The sequence below is a fragment of the Gossypium hirsutum genome, chromosome A02 (genome assembly GCF_007990345.1).
Source record: "Gossypium hirsutum isolate 1008001.06 chromosome A02, Gossypium_hirsutum_v2.1, whole genome shotgun sequence".
NCBI lineage: Eukaryota > Viridiplantae > Streptophyta > Magnoliopsida > Malvales > Malvaceae > Gossypium > Gossypium hirsutum.
In genome coordinates, this window is record NC_053425.1 from 12,057,148 (window position 1) to 12,069,724 (window position 12,577).

Here is a 12,577-nt window from a genome sequence, read left to right on the forward strand (position 1 = left end):
CTCAGTCATCATATTCCTCTGAGCCTCTAGCATTTACTCCCTCATGTCATTTTGCATTTTGGCCAATTGCTCTTACAATTGGTCCTGCATGTCCTTTTGTAGCTGTTCAAACCTTTGATCCATATTCCTAGATTTTGCACGAGTTCCGTACTGATGCGTGGTTTCCAGATTTTCTTTTCTACTTCTGTGGTAATTTTAACTAATTAGGGTCTTTCTATAACTATGAATGCAAACGATGCGATGAAATGCTATAAGATGCAAATGTATGAATGCAAAAAAAACATCGATTCTGATTCAATCTCATTTAGAAACTTTATTTAGAAAAAGAATATCTTTACATATAAATGGATTACAAATACGCTTTCGCCCTAATGCCCAAAGTTTTAACTCTATCTAATAAAAGGACTAACTCTCATCCTATATCTGACGATGACTCATACATCAAGCTCAATACATCAGCTCGTATTGCCAAGTCCTGCACGTGTTCAGCGACTTCTCGAATCTGGGATACGACTTCTCCAATGACGTGATCCCTTTCTCTGACTTGTCCTCTAGACTGATGAAGCTCTCTCTTCAAATAATCTTCTCGTACCCCAAGCTGCTCGATTAGGAGCTTACTATCCTGCAATGCTGATTCCAACTCCTCAACTTTGCCTTTTAATTTTTTTACCTCAACCGTAGAATCACGACTTCGATGCAGATGAAGGGATCGCCCGAGCTCTGTTACTTTAGTCTTTAAGCCTTGATTTTCTTTTTCTAAGGTTAAATTCCGCGATTGCATCTCTTGGAACCTCTTTTCCCAATATTCGGCTTTAGCTTTTTCCTCTTGGACCTCTTTCTGCCCCTGATCTGAAAGCCTTCTTAGTCCTTCTCTTTTCAAAGCTACTTGTGCCCTTTTGTAATGCTCCTTTAAACCGTCTCGATCCTCCTCGATCTTCTTTTTTTTCTTTCTTCTCTTTCTCGACCTCCATCTTTTGAACGTCAACGTCTAGGCTCAAGTACATCTTTTCTTCTTCGAGCTTTGCTATCCTCTTTTCGAACTCCAAGTTCTTTCTCTCGAGCTCTTGCTTCATAATTTCTAACTCCGAGGACGTCACTTGCAAATATTCTTTTATCAATTGAGCTCCTTCCATGCTTGGCTTAAGAATGTTATCATTAATCCTTCTACCTCTCCACTCAACGTACTCCGGAGTCATAGCAGGGCTAGTAACTACTCCCCTTAATCGACAAGTCTTGTTCCAAGCACTAGAGATCTCACTGATCTTCCTTTTATAATCAGCTCCTCTATACATGAACTCACTCTGAACCAAACCGTAAGTTACCGGTATAAACTGTCTTAATCCATGTTGCCTCAGCACAAGCAAAGGGGCATAACCAATGGCACCCCAAATTCCCAACAGAGGGACCCAATCAAAACTGCCGCATCGGTAAAGAATCTCACCAGGAATCATCCATAGAGCCCTCCACTCTACATCCTTTGACTGCAGATTCTGAAGTAGCGCTATCCAATTTTTTTCAGGAACATCAACATTCCTAGTTGAAGCTGCTATGTCCTTCAACGGGGAATAATCCTCGAAGAAGACCTGACAAACCACCCTATCTATCAATCGGAAGTGACTGTAGAACCAAGCTAAAAGTAACTGAGCACAACCAACAAACCTGCCCGCACTGGCCTTCCTACATGCATTCAAGGACCTGAATGTCTCTGCCAAAATCGCAGGAACAGAAGTGACCCGTTTGCTAAGTCGATAGAAGAGATCCGTGGTCGCCTCGTCCACATATCCCAAGGCCTTGGGGAAAACCATCAATCCGTATAAGCTTAAGGAAAAAATGTCTACCCTCTTCGCCTCGTCTGGATGTGTTTGGATCAGATCTTTCAAAGCTCCCCACGGAATGCACTTACTCTCACCCTTTTCCTTAATTCTAGTCATGATCCACTGCTCCCTCATCCCCGTAATGGCCATCAGCTTCTTACCAAAAGTTGGGACACAAGCAGCTCGAGAATAAATCCTATCACACTGAAATCTAGGACACCGAAGTAAGGCTGTGTACTCCTCCACAGTAGGCACTAAATCTACCTCCCCAAAGGTAAAACAACTGTATGCTGGGTTCCAAAACTGAGCAAGAGCTCAAAACAAATGCTCATCAACCTGAATATCAAACAAATAGGGCAAATCTCCATAATTACCATAGAATGATTGCTTGGTCTCATTGCCCCACTGATCCCAAATCGCCTTAAGCTCCTACAGATTATTCTGTGTGACACTGATACGAGTGTAGTCTGACAGCTCCGACATATATCCCACAGTTATGCTATCCCCTTTTCCTAGCTGAGTTTGCTCCGACCATCTATGGACGTTAGCGTTGCCCTCCACTCTATCAAGAAGTCCGTTCTCCATAATAAAATTTCCTAACTTAGAAACCGACTGTGAATCGATACCTTTTAGATGCGAAATGACATGCATTGAAAAAAAAAGAAACAGTCAGTATCACATAATATTAATAAACTCAAGAATGATATGTAAGGGTAATATCTAAAGTATAATTCTAACTAAGTTGAGCTCTTACGGTTTTTCTATATGAGGTTTTAGTTCTAAAGTTGAGGTACCTGAACCAGCAGATTCCTCAATTCTCACCCATTATAGGCTCATTTGAATCGAGTTCAGTTTAGGGGAATACATTTCCCTATGGCTACAGAGAGATGAAAATCACACGAAACCATAGGTACGGATGTATCCCGAAAGTGATCCACTATCCTGCACGGAGGCGAAAACCTCACGAAGGCGTAGTTTCTCACTCCCACTTAAGGGTGTGACCACAACGGTCATGCAAATGCAATGCGTGTCAGAATATAACAACAAATGCAATAATACAAACACATGTAATGCAAAGAGGATTAAATTTTAAAATTTTTAATTTTCGACATTAAGACAAGAGATAATCAATTACACGGCTTGACTCTCTTATTAGTCCCCAATGGAGTCGCCAAGCTGTCGAGACTATTTTTTTAAATCGAGTTTTGGAAAATGGGAATCGACTTTAAGAAAAACGAAAACGGGAGTCACCACCAATCTTTTTAGGTGTGATTGGATCACCTTATAAAATATTTTATTTTAAAACATTAATTTTGGTCTACGAAAGTCGAGAAAATAGATTCGGGAGTCGGTTACATACGAGGATGGTTAGCACCCTCGTAACGCCCAAAATTGGTACCTAATTGATTATCAAGTATCTTTAATGTCGGAAATTTGAAAGTTTTAATATACAAACCTCTTTAGAATATTTTGATTTTGAAAATTAAGGTTCACTTGTATCAAATGAATCAAAATATTACATCCAATAAGTTAGGAAGCAATATTTTTAAGACATTCGAAGCTAAGCTAGCCCTTTTTGAAAATCCCTATCTCAAAACGACAAAACACCATATCCAGTAAGTTAGGATGCAACGCTTTGAAATTCCGAGATAGTTGCTCGTATTTTGAAAACCTTAAAATCTTAGAAGGGTGCTTGACTATTCGAACTCAATGAGAAAAGTCGCAACCCAGTAAGTTAGGGCACTACCTTTCTCGAAGTTTCCAAATACCAAGCATTGCCTTTTTATTTTTGAAAACTTTTGAAACTCGTTTTTAATTAATGCATGAAGAGCCATATATATACACATTATAACATGTAAGATAGCATATTACAATAATAGATAGCTAAGACATGCATTTAAATAGTATGATAGTAATAATATAAAGGTCCTATACTAGATCCATACATAAATATAGCCAATCTTAGTTATATAACAACATAGATATTAAGATATACATAGCATATATTGAAGACGAATAAGCAAAATGTATGAACATACAAAGTAATAATTAATTAAAAAAACGATGCATGATATACAATTAGATATATAAATATATATACAAAACAAATGTGATAATATATAAGAAAATAATAATAATGTAGTAATATATATATTTATATATCAAACAAGCAACACTTAATAATATTATGAACTAGCACTTAATATATAAATAATATAAAATATAATAATATATAAAAGATTTAATACGTATTGAAATATAAAATATAGTGAGTAATTAAAAAAAATATGCATATATAATTAAAATACAATATTTAATAATGCATGATAATAATAAATATATATATATGTAATGAAAAAAAACTTAAATAAATATAATGAAATGTAATATGAAATATGTATAATAATAATAATAATAATAATGTAACAAATATTTTACATATAAAATATAATAAAATAAATAAAAATAAAAAATAAATAAAAATAAAAATAAAAAAACAGAATATATATATATAAAATAAAATAAAATATATAATAAAAGATTTTTTTAAAAAAATGATAATAATAATCTAATGAAGAATATATACTATTTTATATAACTAATTTTTTTTTAAAAAAATAATATAAAATAAAAAGGATTAAAACTGAATTTAATTAAGAAATTTGGGGGTTAATTCGCAAAATAATAAAAATTCTAGGCCTGATTGAAATGCGCATTAAATTCAGAGGACTCACTGGGCAATTTAGCCCTAATCCCAAAATGACACCGTTTCCCAAATACCGTTTTAAAATCACTGAGAGGACTAAATTGAAACAAAATTAAAACGTTAGAGTTAAATTAAAAAATGAATAAAAATGAAACTATAAATATTAAAATTGCGAGAGGACCAATTGGGCAATTAACCCACTTTACAAAAACACGCGGATCCTCCCCGGGTAATCGGGTCAACACGCGGACCCTGAGGCTTGAAACAACGCCGTTTTATGCTTCTTGAGTTAAACTAAAATGCCATCGTTTCATTTGGGCTATATAAGCCAAATTCTGAACTTTAAAATCATTTTTGCACCTGGTTTAGAAAAAAAACGAAAGAAATCTTCTGAAATTCTTCCCAGTCCTCTGAGCTCCGGCCTTAGGCCGGTCTGCTCCGTTCATCGGACCTCCGTGCTCAGCCTCATGCGCCATCACCAAATCCGCCACACACGGCGGTCGGGATCCGAAAGCTTCGCTTTTCTCGGCAAATCTAGAAGGTACTCCTCTCTCCTCTGTTTTTAATGTATTATATGCAGGTTGCTTACAATAAAGTAAAAAAAATAAAATAAAAGTAGAAAGAGAACAATAGATCACCTTCGTTTCTCGTGAAATCTTTTTGATATATTATTGCAAAAATATTTGGTGTACAATATCTTTGTGGTGTTTTTCTCTCTGTGTGTGTATCGAAAGTGTCCTCCCTTTTTACAGATTCCTAGAAAGGCTTTATAGCCTTAAACTGACATATTTTAGGAAAGAAATCACAAGATTTCTTTTCCATATCTTGTTCTAATCTGCCTACTAATTTTCTTTCCTTTTTCGCAGGAAAATCGCAAAGATCCCTGTGGCAGACTCGTCGACGTTGATAGAGGCACGAAATCTGGTGGTGAGGAGCCCTGGGTATGCTGAGAAGTCCATTGATGGCCTCGACAGTGCATTGATGGCATCGATTCGGGGAGCTGGATAGACGCTCCCTAAAGCTTCCAGAAAATGTTGCGGCGCTAGGAGGGAAAGGAAGAAACCCTAGGGTTTCCTGCCTCAGTGTAAAAGTTGGGCCAATTGGGCCACTTAAGTTTTGTAATCGGGTTAAGGGTTTTAGGGGTTGATAGGTTTACTGGGTTTAGTGTATTTGTTGGGCTTCGGGTGTATTTGGGTTACACGGGTATTGGTTATGCGGTTTGTTTAAGCTTGGGCCCCAATGCTTGGGCTTTGTAACCTGGACTGTTAAATGGACTTTAAAATAAATATTTATTTATCTATTTTGCCCTTTTAAAGCCTGGTCAAATTTGGGCTATTACAGCAGATATTTGGGCAATTGTATGGTGGTCGAGGCTGAGCTTTGGGGAATCTTAAATGGCTTAAATCTTATTTTGGCTAGAAGTTTCGAAAGAGTCGTTATCCAAATGAATAGTATTGAAGCTGTTAATGCCATTTAATAAGGTTCTTCAGGGATTTCTAATTCTGCTCTCGTCAGAAGAATTCATTTTATTCTTAAAGCTCTAAAACAATGGAAGATTCAACATATTCCTTGCGAAGAAAATCTAATTGCCGATAACTTGGCCAAGTCAATTCGTTCCAAAATACCAGGCTTAAGATTGATTGAGGATCCTCCTATGAGGATTTAGTTTTTTACCTTCTTGTAATCCTTTCTTTTCACCAAAAAAAAATTATGAGTCTGTTTTATTCAATTACTCATAAATTATTTATTTAATATTTTTGTGAACATCATGTTTTGAGTTTAATTTTGGATAACCTGCTTTCTTATTCTTGATAAAATAACACCACAATGAATATTTCTTTTTTGCGCAATATTTTTATCGTAAAAATGTGATTTTTTAAATTAGAAATAAAGTATATTTGTATATCAAAATTAGGCTTAATAATTATAAATTTATAGTTAAAAAACTAAGAAATAGAAATAAATAATAAAACTTCAGTCTCACCTACTTTTATGAGCGTAACATTATCCAAATGAAAGAAATAAGGGAAATTAATTGATTCCTTAAAACAACAAACCTTGGAAACTGTATTTGTTTGAGCTATGGGTTGTTCTTCACGAAACTTCATTTCTAGTCATCCTCTCCTAACTTTCCTCTTCATTTATTTGTCCTTTTTTCTCCCTTTGCATAATTTATTCTTCCTTCTTCCAAATCCCCATTTCATTCAAGTATAAATATTGCATAACATTTGATTAAATCACTATTATGATGTCACTATTCAAATCACATGGACTTGTTAAATTTTCATATTATCTGTAATACCAAAACAAGTTAAAGGGGGTAATGTGAATAAATTGAAAGTTTACGTCTTCGAATCCGTCCAATATCACTGTCAACAAAACCGCCTATATCCAGGTTCCAGAGTGATATCAATTTTACCATGGTTTCTCGAGTATAAGAAGCAAGCAGAAATGGACGCTTCTCCTTACTGGGGGGGGGTCCTTTGGATAAGATCAAACACCACAACATATATTTTCATTTTTACCGTTCTCCAGTTAGTTTTCAACAGTTTTCTCTCTTCTCCCTTCTTCCCCTTATTTTCTATATAAACCGCCTTGCCTTCCTTCTCCATCCCCTTTCTTCTTATACTTACCATCTTCACTCTGAATATTTGGGTTTTGGTTAAGGTTTCAACAATGGAGGTTTTGCATTTCGTGTTTGGTGTTTTTGGTGGGTTCTTCTGTTTCTTTTCATCAACTTTGTTTACTGTTTTTTTATTTATTTAAAATTTATGGTTTTCTCTGTGGTGTTTTTTTTTTGGGTACAGGAAATGCCACTGCTTTGTTCCTCTTCTTGTCGCCGACGTATGTATAACAAAGCAACTGTTAAATTATTTTCTCGGGGAACAAAAACACAGACTAATCTTTTCTTTTATGAGTTTTGGTTTTAAATGTGAGAACTTTAAAACGGTTATTCTTCATCAGTGGAAGAACAACAAGTATTTTCTTTTCTTAGCCAGTTTTTTGGTTATTGGAAACACATCCAAACAAAGGCTAATTTTTTGCCAGTTTCTGGTTTTTGGAAACCAAGTTGAATCAACAAATATATTATCCCCCCCCCCCAAACAAAGAAAGGTGAAACCATTTGTTTTTCTTAATGTAGAAATTCATGTTGGTTTTTTTTTCTTTTTAAAAATATAATATTCCTCCATTTTCTAGTCTTCAAAATGGTTATAGGTAATACTTGTTTACTTAAAATTTTTCTCTTCTCTACACATTTTGGGTATTTAAAAAAAAAAAGAGAGAAAATTTCAATTACCATTCAAAGATTGATTTAAAACTAATTATTTTGTTAAATCATGTTTAAATTTTGAAGGATTACATTTAAGAGGATCATTAGAAGTAAGTCCACGGAGCAATTCTCTGGAATTCCCTATGTCATGACCTTGCTCAACTGTCTCCTCTCTGCCTGGTGAGTTTTTATATAATTCTTTTAGATGATGTCAAATTCCTTTTTGGAACTCCAAAAGTGTGAAGAACAAATCTTCTTTAAGTTTGTTATAATTATCTAGAAAAAGTTAAAACGCAGCCTTATCATTCATTTATGGCAAATCTTTATTTGTGGTTTGTGACAAATTTTCCTATAGGTATGGCCTTCCCTTTGTATCTAAAAACAACATCTTGGTATCAACAATCAATGGGACTGGTGCAGCAGTTGAGTCCATTTATGTATTGATCTTCATCATCTATGCCCCAAAGAAAGAGAAGGCTAAAATATTTGGGCTTTTCACTTTTGTTCTCACTGTTTTCACGGCTGTGGCACTCATCTCCCTCTTTGCCCTCCATGGAAATGGCAGAAAGCTCTTTTGTGGCCTTGCTGCCACCATTTTCTCCATCATTATGTATGCTTCTCCACTTTCAATCATGGTAAGCCTCAACCTTACAAAAAAGAGGAAACCCTTTTTCTTTATTTGTGCTAATTCCATCCCTATCATTACAGAGGCTGGTGATCAAGAGCAAGAGTGTTGAGTTCATGCCATTTTTCTTGTCACTATTTGTGTTCCTCTGTGGTACTTCATGGTTTATCTATGGTCTCCTTGGTCGTGATGCTTTTGTTGCTGTAAGATATATGCCAAGTTCTTAAATCTCATATATTGTTTGTGCATCAAAATTGAGAGGCCTGCCATTGTGGTGTTGTTTTTTTCCTAGGTCCCCAATGGGTTTGGGTGTGGGCTAGGGACCATGCAACTCATCCTTTACTTCATCTACCGCAACAACAAGGGGTCTCAGGAAATTAAGAAGCCAAGTGGTAATGGAACAAGCATTGAGATAGGTGAGAAGAAACCCCACCAAGACAAGCAGCACCCCAATGGCAAAGTCCCTCAAGATGAACAAGTTTAAATCTTTTGTTTCAAATTTCAGTTTCCTGCATCTTAATTTCTTGTAATGAATTGCAAAAAAACACAAGTTAAGGATGTCAAAAATTGACAATTCCTTGTAATGAAATGCAAAATCAATTTGAATATGCCAAGAAATATATGAGAATGGGGTCGTGAAGTCTTGTTGATGTAAAAGTTTTAATTTTGGGCTAAAAAAGTGTTTTAATTTCTTTGTTGAAAACGACCTTCGGATTCTCTGATAAATGGTTGGACGATTCAGGTCCATGTAATAATTGTCATGGTCCAGCCACAGGGAAGAATCTTGGTCTAATTTCAACATCACTTTGGACATTTAGGAAAATGCGTATGTGTTGAAATCATATTTGATATAAACAAATTAAGCTTTACATTTTTATATAATATGGTATACCATAATTTTTTGTCTCCAGAGTTCACCAAAATTCAAAATTTTTATTTTATTAAATTTGGCGCAACTGCTGCCTGCTTTTTTGGGGGAAAAACTTCCATTTTTGAGTTTATTATAAAATTGAAGGCATATGGTCCGAATATAATATATATGTTTGAATCCATATATTATTTCACTCATGTTTTTATTGAAAAATAAAAAATAAAAAATTAGATACTAAATTAGTGAAAATAAATTTTTATTTCTATTACCAAAAAAAAAACAATGGAGTCTTGATATGTCCTAAAAGATTTAGGTTGATAAAAAATTATAAATTAAAATTTGTTAAAATCAACAAATATAAATATCCAGAAGATGAAAAGGTTGTTGATTATTTGTTTATTTAACCGAAAAGCCAAGAGCACAACATTAATAAGGTCATAGAATACTAATTAATTACTATAACATTAATTATAGTAATTATTAGTAATATTTCCCATGCTGCCACACGTACCATACAACAAAACCAACATGAAAATAAAAAGCAATACATAGGGATATCGGATGACACAATTAAGATAGAAAATTACAGGTTGAATTTAACGCATCCTTTGCCACCTACTTTCCCTGCAATTTTCTTCGCCAGCTTTTCACCAACCTGAAAACTCAACTCATTCATTATCATCAATTCCAAACAAAATCTATGTATAAATTGAATCTTTCCAACTACATTTGTTATGTTTCGGGTTTGAAACTTTTCAAGTGTAGCTCAAGGTGTTGGTGGTACCTAAGAAAAGCTATATATTGTAGTTTCCGGGATTACTTACTGGTGGCGCGGGAGCTTTTCCTTTTTCTTTGGCGGAGGCTTTGATCACCGCAGCCTGAAAAGGAAATGTAAATTTTAGGCTTAGAAAAGATTGAGTAAATGCTAGCTGTACATATATATAAACAGATAGATAGATAAATGGATAGAACACCAATGCAGCTTGGTATTGCTTCTTGGTTAAAGTGAGAGGTTCATCCATCTCAAACGATGATGCCCTTTCAAGACTCGGAGAGGGTTGCCTTTCCATTCTTCTCCTTTCACACAATGGATCACCCCACCAGCTAGCTCTCTACTTCAAGCTCTATGAACCAAAAAACAAAAAGACAATAACAACAGAAAACTTGTTTTCGCTAAGGAATTAATTGTGTTTTGTTTAGTAATTTTTTTGCTCTTTTAAAACAACAGTTTCAGAGGAGACAAAAGAAACAAAGAGACAGAGAAAGGATCCAGCCAAAGTCACCATGCAATCGACGTCGTGGCAACCATCAGCGACTGGTTTCAACATTTGGCACCTTTCTTTTTTTCTTTTTTATTATACGGAGTTCGAGAATAAAAACACAAGTTATACATGAATCAATTGAAGAAATAATTTTAAATTTCAATCCAAGCATTGGTCCAGTTGTTTATTTTCTCTTTTAAAACGTATTAGAACCTTTATTTAGGTGGTCGGTTTCTCTAGCTACCTTTTTCTTTTCAAATAAGGCCAAAAAATCTTTGAATGGCGACAACTTTAGCTCATGAAATACATACATGGCTAGAGCACTGCCAAATTTGAATTATTGTTAAATAAATTTTACCTTTATAGTCACACAAATATGTATGTGAAATTGAAAGAAGCATTAAGTTCAAGTTTTGCCACAATTATAAATATTTACATACCAAAATAAATGGCAATTGGGATATCTGAACCCTATACTTAAGCATACAAAATTATACATTCTAAATGAGCATAATTAAAGAACTGTGTGTGAATCTCAGTGAGGGTAATTACGTATAATTAAGATTAATAAGGAACAAAAATCTAATTATCCCAACATATTGTAAGAATATTTTAGGTTTTATTTCGACATATATAGTATATGCAACAAATTAAATTTTTTTTTTATATGCGACAAAATTTTATATTTAATATATTCGACAAAATAAGTACGATAAAAAAGAATTCGTTAATATACTCGACAAAATGTTCGTTAATTTTTGTTATCATACCAACGTGTAAAACATTTTAAATCGTAAAATTATTGTATGTATCAATCGATGGTGTTAAAAAAAAAACTTTATAATAACATTTAAAAATGGAAAAGAAAAATTCACTAATAAACATTCATCACAAACATTTTCTTTCAAAATATTAATTCATCATAATGTCCATATGCTTAGCTCTTCCATTACGCCCATATGCATATATCATAACAAATACAAAGGCACAAACAACATGGTAGTGAAAGTTGAAATATTTAAGGCAAAGCTAGCTTCACTGGTGAAGTGATATCATAAAGCAAAATTATAATAGAAGAACTAAGCTGGCCATGGGAACGGCACTTTGGGTTGAGTTCCAGCTGCTGCTTCATCAGATTTGGTGGCTGAAGTGCTTGCTTCCCCCTTTGCCTTGCTCTAAATAGACAACAATTATAGAACATAACCAATTCAATAACAATATGTGCTTCTATTTTAAAACTAAATTCATTTGTATATCATATGTCTCTCTCAAATACATTCCCTCTCAAGTTTCATTTTAAAAATGATTGAACGCATTTCCACCGCAGCTGCCGCCGCTGCTAGGGCCGCCGCCTGTACATTATATAAAATATAAAAGAGAAATGCAGTCACATAATATATATATATGGATGTATGTATGTATAAAATAATGCAGACCTGAGCTTGTTTGTATTGATCCTTGGAAAGTGTCTTAGGTTCAGGCTCTTCTATAAGTGGCAGCTTTCCAAAATCCTTCACAGGAGGTTGATTTTCCATTGGCTAAGCTTAAGAAGATGGGCAGACAGGCAACAAGGTAAAATAGAAGATGAAGCTTGAAATTTTTGGAGTTTGGGTTTGGCTAAATGTACAATTGTTGAGGTGAGATGGTTAACTAGAAGAAAACGTGGCTACTGATGAATTCAGCAGGGTATCTCTGCCACTATAAACTTCAACTTTTTCAACACTATTGATCCCATTTCTTTTGTCTCCTTCCTCAAAGGTGTAACCGTATGTTTTTTTCCTCTTCCTTGCTAAGCTACTTTTATCGAATTTCTTCTTAGAAAATATATACCATTCATCACTCAACTCTACTCGAGGAGAGTGAGATACAAATCACTTGATGGCCTATCTGTTATAGATTAAGGGTTCGAAACTTGCCATGCACAAATTCTTCAATTCTTTTTTATGATTTCACCTGTTCTAGCACTACCAGGCACACCACTCCATGATGTCCTTTCAGGAACATGACCTTTCAGCAGAGTCGATGGA

General features: G+C 34.5%; 1 protein-coding gene and 2 long non-coding RNA genes across 3 annotated transcripts; 1 reads left to right on the forward strand and 2 right to left on the reverse strand.

The window, feature by feature from the left end:
• The first annotated feature begins 6,943 nt into the window (after positions 1 to 6,943).
• Positions 6,944 to 9,067, forward strand: LOC107952021 (bidirectional sugar transporter SWEET1). The gene is made up of 6 exons (XM_016887258.2): positions 6,944 to 7,231; positions 7,329 to 7,365; positions 7,877 to 7,972; positions 8,148 to 8,427; positions 8,501 to 8,620; positions 8,710 to 9,067. The coding sequence occupies exons 1-6, from the start codon at positions 7,198 to 7,200 to the stop codon at positions 8,899 to 8,901; spliced, it is 759 nt and encodes a 252-aa protein (XP_016742747.1). The 5' UTR covers positions 6,944 to 7,197; the 3' UTR covers positions 8,902 to 9,067.
• Positions 9,068 to 9,659: 592 nt separating this feature from the next.
• LOC107952022 (uncharacterized) lies at positions 9,660 to 10,502 on the reverse strand. The gene is made up of 3 exons (XR_001698712.2): positions 10,263 to 10,502; positions 10,113 to 10,166; positions 9,660 to 9,943 (listed from the first exon to the last, which is right to left on the reverse strand). It is a non-coding gene; the product is annotated as an uncharacterized lncRNA (long non-coding RNA).
• Positions 10,503 to 11,447: 945 nt separating this feature from the next.
• On the reverse strand, positions 11,448 to 12,206 carry LOC121216011 (uncharacterized). Its single transcript, XR_005911979.1, has 2 exons — positions 11,987 to 12,206; positions 11,448 to 11,902 (listed from the first exon to the last, which is right to left on the reverse strand). It is a non-coding gene; the product is annotated as an uncharacterized lncRNA (long non-coding RNA).
• Positions 12,207 to 12,577: the final 371 nt, after the last annotated feature.